Below are 13,214 nucleotides of genomic sequence, written 5' to 3'. Positions count from 1 at the left end.
TATATCAGTAACAAAAATTCCTTGTGTTTTTCTTTCAGTTTGTTCAATGAGATATCTAGAACTGCTTTATAATTGCTGAGCCTAATACGTGAGCGCACAGGCTGCCGAATCAATTTTAATTCCCCATACACACAACTGGCCTTATAAAGAACAGCCTTCCTTTTAGATTGGAGAGAAGATTCTTTTAATGATCAGAGAAATTTCAAAGAAAAGATTCTCCTGACTGGCATGAATTTGCTGCTTGGTCTTGAGAAATCAGACTCCTAAGATAGTCACTGAGGCAAGACTGCTCTTTGAAAGCAAACGTTATTAAATAGTACCCTCTCGGGCTGGTAGGAGAAAGGTTGGGCGGTAAACAAGAGATCATATAGTACAAAAGAAAAAACTATCCCAGAAGCAAAGATGGCCACTCTCAGGGAGACAAGGTGGAGGGAAGTAGCCAAAGGCAAAATCATTTCTCTGCTCTGGATATAGGAGGCCATAGAGCCCATTTCAACAAAATACATGGGCTACAGTAAATTGTCTTCACCTTGAGACAATCACGGTGGTTTGATTTGGTTTTTATGTACCTCGTAAGAACACACTCTGGTCCTTCTATATCAAAGAATTCATGAGAGTAGCATTATGATTTAATACTATATATATTTATTAAAATATGACATAATTTCAAAGCAAAAGAACAGACGTATGAAATGAGTTCCCTAAATCGCAGGTCAGCCCCTTATCCAGACCAAACCTGTGACATTCAGTGTGATCATAGATTCCAGTTTCTAGAAACCAGAGCTTTAAGGAGCTTTGAACTCCCAACCCTTTGGTGGGCAAGTTAACATTAAACTAGCTTGCTTAAGGTCACAGAGCCAGCACTAGACCCCACAGCTGCTCAATTGTAGTCAGTTGTACTCCATTTCCTTATTGACCACTTTCTCCTCCTCCTCTATGAACTTGCTCCTGTGAAAGTGGTTCCTAGCACTCTTCCTCCCCAGCCCCATACCCGGTGCCATATGCTCTCTGCCTGCCAAGTAATCAATCACATGTTCTTTCTGCAGGTGCAAAGTTCCCCATTAAGTGGACGGCCCCCGAAGCAGCCCTGTACGGGAGGTTCACGATCAAGTCTGACGTATGGTCTTTCGGAATCTTACTCACAGAGCTGGTCACCAAAGGAAGAGTGCCATACCCAGGTAAGGGCGGGACCTGGCAGCAATGGGCCCCCGATTGGATGCTGTCTCAGCACCATCTGGGGACACTTCTCAGTTTGCCTTCTAAGCCCCATCCTCAGCTTTCTGCTGTGCACGAGTTTAAAGAACACGAACAGGTATTTAGCCATGGGAAAGCAGAACTGGGAGCCACCATGGACATCATGCAGGCAAGCAGCTACCATGCACTGTATGCCAGGAGTCATGTGAACAGCAGCTCATATGAGGTTGCAGTCCACCCCAGTGCATGGAATCTCTCCTCTCTCAGTAGGAGTGTGCATCCGTGGCTCCAGGAGCAGAAATGTGGCTGGCAGAAACTCAACCCAAATCGAGTTTGCAGACACTTCCAGGAAAGAGATGTGCTTTTTGATTACACTGTAGCATTGACCCATGGAGTGAACCTGGCGGGAAAATGCCGGGACCTGTTCTCTCTGCAGGCCCCAGCTCCAGATGGCCATAGAGAGCAGAGGCACATGCGAAACACAGTTTAGAGGCCACTCACTGCCCTGTGCTGAACAGTCAAAATATGCCCTAGAAGAACAAGTGCAACATAAAGAAATTAGAGATTCTTAGGCCCTGGAATTTTTCAGGATTGTCAGATTCATGCTTTTCAAAGAAACCACAGATTTAGGTTTTCCACACTTAAATTCATTAATTTCGACAGATGGTGACATAAAGGACACTCGTGCCATTTCACCTCCACGCTTTAGTGGTTATATTACAGCACATGGACAATCTGCTTTCTGAAATGTTAAGGACATATTTTTCAGTTACTGTTGAGTGAAGAAAGAACATAGCTCCCCCTCATTCCCTGCCTAAGAAAGGAGCTTAAAAAAAAAATAGCCAAGATAGAAACGATAGTGGAGATTAATGAGGAATTGAGGTCTTTTGCAAATCCTGGGTTTGTAATTCTATCTTTGCAGTCAGAGGAGACAGCGAGGGCAGATTAATTTGTAATCCCTTTGTTCGTTTTTATGATTATTTCTGGTCATTTTCAGAGAATGCAGAGAAGCAAAGAGGATCTCTTTTCAGGTTGGCGTGGCCTTGAGACTCCTAGGAGAGCCAGGCTGGCACAGAGACAAAATGGACAAATTTCCGTGTCTCTGAAGCGCCAGCCCTGGGCCTTTCGAGATGCAGGTGGAAGTCCGTTCTCCTGCTGCGGGGGCGGCTCCTCCCAGCATGCACCAGTGGACAGGCTCTCCAAGAGAGCCAAGCAGTATGCAAGAAAGGGCTGCCCGAGAGGGGCCTGGAGCACAGCAGGGGCGTTTTTGAGTTGCTTCTCAAGGGGGAAAATGTGCAGGTCTTGGGATTTTGAAGATAAAAGGCATCTTTTTTTTTTTCCCTTTTTTTTTTTTTTTTTGGCCTGAATTTTGAACCAATTTCTCGCTGAATCCCCCAGGTTTACGGTTGGGCAGTGTGTTGAATGCAGTGAAGGGGAAAAGGTTAATGTTGTTTTGCATTTCGTAAAGGCTTTCCTTTCAGTGATACAAAGCCGCTTTTTGTTTCTCAGGGTTGCACACAGAAACCCAGACAAAGGCGCAGGGGCTGGGGCCTCAGGGAAGGCAGGCAGGTGTGTGCTTCTAGGGAGAGTCTTTTACCAAGTTTGGTTCTAGCATAAAGAAAAAGGCCTTATTTTAGAACTCAGACTAGGGTTCATTCATTCAGCAGAGCGTCGGTGAGTGTGAACTGCACCGGGCATCTTACTCTACCTAGGAAATGAGTACAAATAAGACATTTCACACTCTCAGGAAACTGATTAAAGCCTTCCTGGAGTGAGGCACTGTTCTGGTTGCCTGGGATAGAACAATGAGCAAATAAACAAATGTAGTCCCAGCACTCATGGAATTTACAGTCAGATAGATAAAAGATGCATCAAATCCAGGAAGACATCAGTCTTTCCTGCTACTTATCTATTATTAGAGGAAATGATCCTCAAGGAGTGGATTACTTGGATTTACTCCCTGTGGGCCTTGAGTCTTAATTCTGATAGTGGGGTCAGGGGCACCTGATTCAGGTATCTACAGAGGGACCTTTCCCTCAGAATCCTGTGAGGGTGGCAAAGGAGTTTGAAACAAGAACTGTGTACTTTATTATGCATAGTTCTGTACTATGAGCAGCTGCTGACGTGTGGAAGGCTTGGAGAGCTGCCCCGAGTCTGTGAGGGTAAGAGGACAGGTTCTGTCTGGGAAGCTTCATGGAGAAGGAAGCAAGTAGGGCCTCCTCCTCAAGTCAAGGAAGAGGGAAGAAGGTTCCAGACAAGGACCAGCATGCGGGAAGGCAGCAAAGCCTGGGACAACGGTGCTTGTTCAAGGAGCTGCAGGAATAAGGAATTTGAGGGCCATGACGTGAAGCCTGGAAGTGCGGCTGGAAAGGCCCCGGGCGAGGGCCTCATGTGCTACCACGGGGAGGCTCTGGGGCCTGGCTGGTCGGCAGCAGTGGCCAGGGGAGCTTTGTCAGCAGGCGAGTGGCCTGAGCTGCCCCTCGCCCACAAACAGCCACAGAAGATGGTTCCCAGGCCCGTTCCTAGCCATGGGTGCTTCTTGGGTGTTTTTCTTGTTGTTGTTTTTTAACGTAGTTATAATCCTATTTAATTGGACTTCTGTATCTTACAGTAAACTCTTCTTGAGGGAGAGGCTTTTACAGAGGAATTCCAATTACAGGATTATTACCTTAATGAAGGATAACAGTTCCTAAGGCACAGCATCATTAAGCTTCATCCAGATGTCACTGTGCAAGGAAGGACCTTCCTGTCCACATCCTCGGTGTTGGCGTGGCTGAGTCAATGTGTGCCAAGGCATGGCTTCTCTGCCGCACCGAAACCTCGTGTCTGTCGGTGGTACCCGAGGATAGAGTCCCAGTGCCTGTCCCTCGTGCCGACATCGCAATGTAGAAATTTTGCAGTTGGCTACGGTATATTTTTAAGCAATTCCTTTTGCAAGAACGGTAGGTGGCGGTATTTTCCTGAATTCTTTCACACCTGAGAATGACCTTCTGTCACCTTCACACAGAGAAAAGGTACTTTGGCTGCACGACGAGGATGAGGTCAAGGGAGGGGAGATGACTTCTCCGTGGGCTCATAAAGCTTGCCAGGCATATTTGCCCAGCACGAGAGAAGTTCCAGAAGGGAGAATCAGAGAAGAAGCTTAGAATGGAGTATGTGAGGGGTGACCCCATGAAGAGCAGAAGGGTTGAGGAGACAATGAAACATGGGCTGCCTGGTCGGTTAGCTGGTTCTGAAAAAGGAATGGATTAAAAGGACAATCTCAAACTGAATGACAGCCTTGGAGCCAAAGAAAAAAATACGGAAGTGTGACGCTGAGATTAACAGGGAGGTAGCGGACAGGAGTCGCACACACCACCCTCCCAGACAAAGGTTGCTTCTGAGATTTGCCACAGAGATGAACACGGTTGCAAAGAACCACTCAGTTTTACAGGTTCCCTGGGAGCAGCCTGACCTGAACACATTCTAGGCCCAGCAGTATAACTTGCTTTTCTGTGAGCCAAGGTGCAGAACCATTCTTTGCGTCAAGATTAGAATGGATTTTGTACCGATGGGGTTGTTTATGTGAGAAATGAAAACACGCACGTAAAAGGAGTTTTCTGGGGTTGATGCATAAAATCAGAGTTCCGCACTTCAAGCCGTCATGTCACCTTCAAAACCTCCCTCACCTCCTCCTTTTCCTCTCTGCCTCCACTGCCCTGTGTCAGGCTGTCATCCACTCTGCAGTGACCTCTTCGTGGGACTTCCGCTTCAGTTTCTCCTCCCCTCCACCCATTCTGTCACTGTCACCACCAGGTTGTTATCCTAGAAAACAGAGACCCGGTTATCTTACTCTCCCAGTTAAAAATGTCTGTGGCTTCCCTTCACCTTCCAGAGAAACTCCAGAAGACTTAGCTTTGCATAGTCCTTAATAACCCTTTCCTTGAGGGGGAAAAAAAATCTCCCGGAGTCATTCCACATGCTCCACATGCTTAATATTTATTGAGCACCTACTGTATGCCAGGAACTGTTCACACACCAGGAGTACAGCACTCAGCCTACAGACAGAAACTCGTGCCCTCACGAGTGTTTATTCTTCTTGGAAGAGACAGACAATGAACCAAGATAATAAGCTGACTATGTTCGGTATTGGCTGGGTGGTAATAAGCATGGAGAAAAATAAAGCGGAGAAGGGGGTGGAGGGTGGCATCTGAGGAAAGGCCTGGAAAGAAGCAAGGCTAGCCAGGTAGCTGTGTGGCAGGGAGTCTTTCTTCAGAGGATCCCAGAGACAGCGAGGCCCTGAAAACAGGAGGCCAGTGCGGCTGGAGCTGAGGGAACAGGAGTTCTGAGAGGCCCCCAGGTAGATCAGATGGGGCCTTCCTAGGTGCTTAGTAGGACTTTAACTTTCACCGTTAGTGAGATGGGGAGTCACTGAAGGGCTTGAGCAGGAGTGACGTGATCTGACGTGAGTTCTCTCTCGCCACCCCCAGCCCTTCCCTCTGACCTGTGAGTCGCTCTCTCGGCTTCACTGCCTGCCTCAGAATCCTTCAAAGCCCAGCCCAGCCATCACCTCCTCCGTGTAGCTTTCTTCGTGTCCATACCAAGCGGCTCGCCCCTTGTGCTCACTTCCGTGATACCTGGTACATCTCTGTCAAAGTCCCTGACCGTGTGTCTGTATTTCACAGCAGCTCTGAGCTGCCAAGGGACAGGAGCTCCTTTATATGTTGCCAGTGCTCAGCAGTGTCTCCCCATAGTAGACTCTCAATAAGTGCAAGCATGTGGAGCGATGGATGAATGGATTGATTGATCGATGGATAGATGGCTGGATGTTTCAATGGATGGATTGATGGACGGATAGTTGGGATAGCAAAAAAAAACCAAAACACAGATTATGCCTATGAGGTTTTTGAAACAAGATTTTTTAGTTTGGCTGAGAACCTTTAAAGCCTTCAACTCTATTCCATCATCTCCACACGTAAATATAGCATGTATTGTCCCAGCCACGAGATAATCTCTGTCCTCAGAGTTGTTCTGGGAAATGGACACTGTGGTCAGTTGAAACACCATGTTCCACCCTGTTCTAGGCAGAATGTTCTGGCCATCCTGTGCCCTGGCTCTCAACTGAACACCTGCTTTGTGCCTTTGGCAGGATCTAGCAAAGCAGGGTCATTTTCTTAAGCACATCACATTTGTCCGTGCATTTGAAGCACTTTCAAATCTTTTAAATAAGTGACAGCTGCCTGGCCTTCATGAATATATCCAGTCACCTGACAATGGCTCGAAGAGGCAAAGGAAATTAGTGAAACTAGAAGCCACCTTCCTTAGAGAATTAGAAATCCTGCCCTTCTCCTCCCTCTGCCCCACTCAGATGCCCTGAATCGTAGATATGCATTCCTCTGTGTTCAGCAGCCCATTTTCATCACCTGCACTCTTACTATTCCTGCTGTGCTCAGCATGCCGACAGAGCAGATTTTTCTTGGGGTAGGAAGTGATTAGACTTTCCAGCAGGAAAATGGGAAGCAGAATGAAAACTGTCAGCCAGGGGTGCTTTGCCCTCTGCCCTCTCCACGCCCATCCACAGTCCCCAGGGCTTCTCCTTTCAGCTCATGACGTTCCCCCAGAGAGGGAATCCTGCCTGGATGCCCAGGAGTCATGTTGCCACCTATCCTTACAAGATTTCTCTCAGCCAGTGTGGCTGGCGAGGGAAGAAAAGAGGGGAGGAAAATGCAGGTGGAGAGGGCAGCCGGAGAGGAACTTTCCATTCCTGAGCCCTGCATTCTGCTGCCCTTCATTTCAGCTGTGTTTCCATGGCCTTCCCAATGCACACCCTCACCCCCTTCCTCACTTCTTTTCTGGGACAAAAGAGTTCTTCTCAGCACTGCGTGGTCAACTTTAAAATTGTGTATCATGGCACCTGAGTAGCTGTCACTTCTGTATTTACTAATATAGCAGACTTAATAAAAACAGCTGCCCTGGGCGCCTGGGGGACTCAGTCAGTTAAGTGCCTGACTTCAGCTCAGGTCATGATCTCAGGTTCTTTGAATGTAAGTCCCACGTTGGGCTCTCTGCTGTCAGCGTGGAGCTCACTTCAGATCCTCTTTCCCCCTGTCTCTCTCTGCCCCTCCCCCGCTTGTGCTTGCTGTCTGTCTGTCTGTCTCTCTCTCTCTCTCTCTCTGTCTCTGTCTCAAAAATAAACATTTTTTAAAAATTAACTAAATAAATAAATAATAAAAGCAGCTGCCCTGAGGGTATCTGGTAAAAATGGGGCAAGAGAAACAAAACCACTCATTATTGTGCCTTCTCAATGTCACTCCTTTATTTTCATTATGCTCTTTGATCAGCATCTGTCTGCCCTAAATTTGTACTTTGATCCTTCACCAGACCTGACGTGACACATCCTGATTGTCGCCCAGTAAGACAACTAGAGCACGTGACGGTCTGGTAGCACAGGCTCGTGCTGAGCAAGCACCATTAGCATAGCTCTCCTTCCCCTGGCATTAGCACAGCACTGCTCAACAGACACAGACGAGTAAACAGAAGGAGATTTTTACAGGGTTTATGCAGAGAAGCAAGGGGGAGCCTCTGACGAAAGCCTTATGCACAATAGAGCATAATGTCCTTTGAATGAAAAGCTCAGTTTGCAAAAGTAATCTTGATGTCTGATAACCTAACATCATGCCCATTGTTAAAGTGCTTAATTTTTCCATGGCACAAAAATCCAGGTTCCTGCAACCCATGGTCAAATCCAGATGCAGCCTTGATCCGGTAACAGGGAAAATCCCTGATGGTGCAGAGACGGCCCCTCCGAGATCCGTATTAGGAGGCTGCACAAATGGGAAGCCGTAAAGCAAAACCCTCTTCTGTCATAGAAGACCGTTTTTTGTCTTTTTTTCAAACAGCTAAGAGCACAGTTGACAAATGTTGACAATTTTGTTGACAAATGAAGAAACTGAGGCCGGGGGAGGTCAGGTCATCTGCTGAGAGACCCCGTGAGAGGATACAGAGTCAGAAGTAGTGCAGCGGCTCTGCCAGTGAAAATGAGGGTTGGTTTTTTTTTTCCTTCTCTAAAGAACCTAAAAGAAAAGAAGGAAGGGAGGCTCTACTGAGTTAATATGTAGCTTAGAGGAGAAGAATAGGAAAGTTTAAAAGAAGAGGAGGGAGAAAGACAACAAAGAGCAAAGGGAAAGAAAACACACACACACACACACACACACACACACACACACACACACAGGAAAATCGATAGTGAGAGTTGGAAGCTTGACCCTAATTCAGAAATCAGGAGGAAGCCAGCAAAATGATTTAGAAAGGACAATCTAGTCCTAACAACAGGAAGTGAGTACAGTCCACTTGGCTGCAGAGTCTCAGCTGTAGTGCTTTGGGCAGACCGACTGGAAACAATGCTCTCTCCTTGACCATGTCCGGGCAAGCCCGAAATCCGTGGTGACAGGAGGCCCAGCGGAGGATCTGGGGAAGAGGAATCTGAAAGCAAACCCTGGGACAGCCAGCAGGCCCCACAGGTTTCCGTAGACTGAGGACCATTAAGCAGTACCCTGTGAGGGTGGCCGTGAGTGGCCCATTTTCCCATGCCGTGAGAGGACAGGGGCCGCACGGCGGGGTCAGAAGACGACAGGGTTGAGGCCCCAGCCCCTGGGACCTCCTCCGATGTGGAGGTTGGGAAGCAGGGCACACACCCAGCTTTGCTTTGTGAATATGACACCTCCCACAGTCAGCCACGACTGGTGGTGGAGGCCACCCTCCCACTGAAAAAGGGTCTGTATTGCAGCCCCTACCAGGAAACGCGGAGGCCCAAACTGTTGATGACCGCATTTCCCTAAAACATGCCCGTATGCCATGTTTTAAAGCTTCTGTCTTTTCTCTTTCTCTGCTAGCATTCTCCCCACTAAAAAGGGAGAAAAAAGAGAAACAAATTCTTGAAATGATTTTTCAAAATTATTCTTATTGCTGAGGAAACTATTCTTTTCAATATGAACCCCCTTAATCCGGCAGTTGTTTGTATAGTAAAAACTAGCCTAAGCCTTGCTTGGCGGGCAAGCTCTCGATTGTGCAGGGTTGTGAAGGTGCCGTCCGCAGGTCAGCCGTGTGGGCTCTGGCTTATGGACTGTTGGAAAAGAGTCAATCCCGCTCACGCTGTCGTCACCAGCCGGTGTATTATCTTGTTTACCGCTTTTCTGGCAAAGCTGTCATTGGTATGTTTCGCTTTGGCCTAGTGTGTGGAATTGGTTACATATGGTCCCTGCGCTCTGAGAGGCCCAGGGAGAGGAGGCATGAGAAGAGAAGAAAGAGGAGGAGCAAGACAAGGAGCAGGCACGTGACTGCCGGCATGGGCCTGCTGGTGGCCTATGTGGGTCCCCCTGGCTACAGCCGCCCAGGAAGCAGGCTGTCTCGGGGGATGCTACAGGTATAGGGTCAAGTTATTCTTTTTTTTTTTTTTTTTTTTAACGTTTATTTATTTTTGAGACAGAAAGAGACAGAGCATGAACGGGGGAGGGGCAGAGAGAGAGACACACACACAGAATTGGAAGCAGGCTCCAGGCTCTGAGCCATCAGCCCAGAGCTCGACGCGGGGCTCAAACTCACGGACCGCGAGATCGTGACCTGAGCTGAAGTCGGATGCTTAACCGACTGAGCCACCCAGGCGCCCCGGGTCAAGTTATTCTATCTGCTGTGTCTGGGACTTGGGCTGAGCGCTGGAAAAATAGGCCTGACCCAAGTGGCCAATTAAACTTTCCATTGGCAGAGATTGGATTAAGAGTTTAAAGAAATACATGAAATCTTTCCATTTGAGTAGTTTGTTTTTTAATGAAATGAAACATTTACTGACCTAAACCCCACAGAGCAATCGGAGAATGATTAATTAAACTCTGTGGTGCCATTTTGGACAGTCTCGATGCCAGAATAAAGCATTAGAAGGCGTTTGGGGGCGGGGGGGTGGGGTGGGGAAACCATCTCCGGAAGGGGCCTGTCAGGCCTTCTGATGTTCAGACCTTCTGCCTGTTTTTCCTCCCAGTTCCTACAGGCTCCTGGCAGGGGCAGAGACAAGGGGGCATTTCTGCAGGTTTGGGTCATATGGCTTCTGAGAGATTATGAAACCAAGGACTGTAGTAAAACACAGAGCAGAGGCTTTAGAGAATGCCAGTCCTCACAAGAGATTACCCTCTCTCCCTCGCCTTTCTGGCCTGGGATGTACTTGTTCTTGCCACCACCGCTCGGGCCAGAGGCTGCCAGCCACAACTTTCGGGCCCATATGTGCTTCAGAGTCAGACTTTTTTTTTTTTTTTTTAAAGAACATGCATACAGTGCATGGACCATTCATTATATAACATCCCAGGAGAGTCTGAAGCAGAAGTCCGTACTCAAATACATTCTTATTTCTGTAGCAGGGTGTATGAATCAACAAAAATAGTAAATAGCCTCAGGTTTTATGGCCAGAATGAGGTCAGTTCAGATCAGTTGTGCTGCCAAGTGAATTACCAGCACTTCTGGTTTGCAGATCCTGTGGGATTTAGGGACAGTGGATAAGGAAATGCTGTCCCCTGCCCCTCACTCCATTTGTCCAGAGGTCTACAGGACGTTCTCCTGGCAGCATCATGTTTTTCCCCCTTGCTTCCAGCTCCTCACCCCATCCCAAGTTTTCAAAATGAGTTTTCAGCAGTTGGAGGAGGATTTAAGCTAATTAGCCACAGAGCTGACCGAACACCCAACTGAAGAGGGCACCTGTGAAATCAGGCATGGCATGGAGGCAGGGGGCCCACATTGGTTCATTAAACCTCTCGCACTAAACGGGGCGTCACTCCCAAAACATGAGCAAGGTTATGCGAGAATAATTAAATTGAAAGCCTATTTCAACACAGCAGGAATAATATATGGATTTTATCACAAGAAGTTACAGTGGCAGAGAATAAGAAAGCATCCTAAAAGGGCTTGTACAGGCATGTGACTGACGGGGTCATGGCTGGCGGCCACAGGATAAACCCAGGTCCAAAAGTAACAACAAAACAAGAAGAATGGCAACAGACCCCAGAAGTCAGGACAAGGTTACACCCTGGGCCCAGCTCCTCCAGAATTAAAGGAAACTGCTTCGTGTATATGCTATGGTCTTCTCGTTGTATCCCTGAGATAGGGGAAAAAAATCTCGGTTTCTGCATGGCTTGAAACCATATTTTGTTTAAAACAAACAAACAAACAAACCAGGTCAGAGGTTGGAAAGGATTCCAAATTAGACTTGGGGCCAAGGGAGCAGCCAAAACATACAAGTGCTTGGCAGGCGATGGCAGAATGCGATATGGCAGGAAAAGGAAGGAAAAGTAGAGGATAGTGTCTGGCAGTGATTGGAGTAGGGTCAGGGCGCTCCCCTCACCCCACGTATGGTATTTCCTGCTCTTGTCAGGAAGGCCAACGTGCAGGGAGGCTGCGTCCTCCAGAAGGGTTAGCAGTCTCCCCAACTGTCTCCTGTTTGTGCAGCCTGAGCTCGCAACATTAGGCAGTTCCCCCAGAGGGTCACAGAGGTCTCAAATGATAGATGGCCTGTCCAAGGTCATCAGTAAACACAGCCCCCGGAGGCGCCCTGTCTCCCCATGAAAGTCACCAAACCCCAGGGCACCTCGGGGTCGCTGGGCCAGATGGTACCCAGCCTTGCCGACATGATGGCAGATCTCAGCTGGGGGTGCGGGCTGGGGGGGCGGGGGGGCACCAGAAGCTTGCCCGGGCACAAGCAAAACGAACTTATGAAGTTCGTAAGTGGAGCTTCTAGATGCTATCAACATGGACAGTGTATGTTTCATTCCATGGATTTCTGTTTCTTTGCCTGCTTCATTCATATTTTTTATCAGTTTCACAGAATTGTAATTTACAAACAATAGAATTCAACCATTTTAGGAGCACAATGAGTTTTGACAAACATGAACTAGTCACACCGCCACATACGAGATCTAGAACAGGAGTTGGCAGGTTATGGTCTGTGGGCCAAATCCAACTCCCACCTGTTTTTTCTTTCGTGTGTCTTTAAAGGGCTATTAAGAAAAATAATCTGCGGCAGAGATCGTATGCAGCCCACTAAGCCTCAAACATTTGCTATCTGGCCTTTACAGCCGTTGATTGCTGAGCCCTGAAACCGAAGGTTCCCATCACCCCTCGGTGTGCCCTGCAGCCCCTGTGCAGACGTTCTCCTCCCCTTACCCCTGGCGACCACCGATCTGCTTTCTGTCACCGTAGCTTTGCTTTTACTAGAACTTCACAGAAACGGAATCATACAGTATGTTGCCTTTTGTGTCTGGCTCCTTTCACTCACAATGCTTTTGAGATTCATCGGTAGCAGTTGCACATTTCCTGTTTATTTCTGAATGGAGCAGTGCCCCTTGAACCACGTGCAGGCTCAAAGTAGAAGGAAGGGGAGCGGCAGGGCCCACACTCACTGCCTTGTCTTGCAGGCATGAACAACCGGGAGGTGCTGGAGCAGGTGGAGCGCGGCTACAGGATGCCCTGTCCGCAGGACTGCCCCATCTCTCTCCACGAGCTCATGATCCACTGCTGGAAAAAGGACCCGGAGGAGCGGCCCACTTTCGAGTACTTGCAGGGCTTCCTGGAAGACTACTTCACCGCCACAGAGCCCCAGTACCAGCCTGGTGAAAACCTGTGAGACCTGGGTCTGCAGAGAGAGGCCTTATCCAAGAGGCTTCCCCGCCCCCTCCCCATTAGCTTTCAGTTCCGTAGCCGGCTGCTGCTCGAGCAGCGAGAGCCGTCCTGGATCAGATTGCATGTGACTCTGAAGCTGACGAACTTCCATGGCCCTCATTAATGACACTTGTCCCCAAATCCGAACCTCCTCTGTGAAGCATACGAGACAGAACCTTGTTATTTCTCAGACTTTGGAAAATGCATTGTATTGATGTTATGTAAAAGGCCAAACCTCTGTTCAGTGTAAATAGTTACTCCAGTGCCAACAATCCTAGTGCTTTCCTTTTTTTAAAATGCAAATCCTATGTGATTTTAACTGTCTTCACCTGATTCAACTAAAAAAA

The 13,214-nt window shown here is 48.1% G+C and overlaps 1 protein-coding gene across 14 annotated transcripts in view; it reads left to right on the top strand.

The window, feature by feature from the left end:
- The window catches only part of FYN (FYN proto-oncogene, Src family tyrosine kinase), a 213,641-nt gene extending 200,502 nt beyond the window's left edge, over positions 1-13,139 (top strand). For all 14 annotated transcript variants that reach the window (XM_042939615.1, XM_042939619.1, XM_042939627.1 and 11 more), the window contains 2 exons: positions 1,047-1,178; positions 12,624-13,139. In XM_042939615.1, the coding sequence (XP_042795549.1) occupies positions 1,047-1,178; positions 12,624-12,832 (341 nt within the window). In that variant the 3' untranslated portion in view covers positions 12,833-13,139. The remainder of the gene's footprint in view (positions 1-1,046; positions 1,179-12,623) is intronic.
- The last annotated feature ends 75 nt before the right edge of the window (positions 13,140-13,214 follow it).

This window comes from Panthera leo, chromosome B2 (genome assembly GCF_018350215.1).
Source record: "Panthera leo isolate Ple1 chromosome B2, P.leo_Ple1_pat1.1, whole genome shotgun sequence".
In the NCBI taxonomy this organism is placed as follows: Eukaryota; Metazoa; Chordata; class Mammalia; order Carnivora; family Felidae; genus Panthera; species Panthera leo.
The sequence above is the reverse complement of the archived record's forward strand: the minus strand, read 5'-3'. Positions and strand labels throughout refer to the sequence as shown.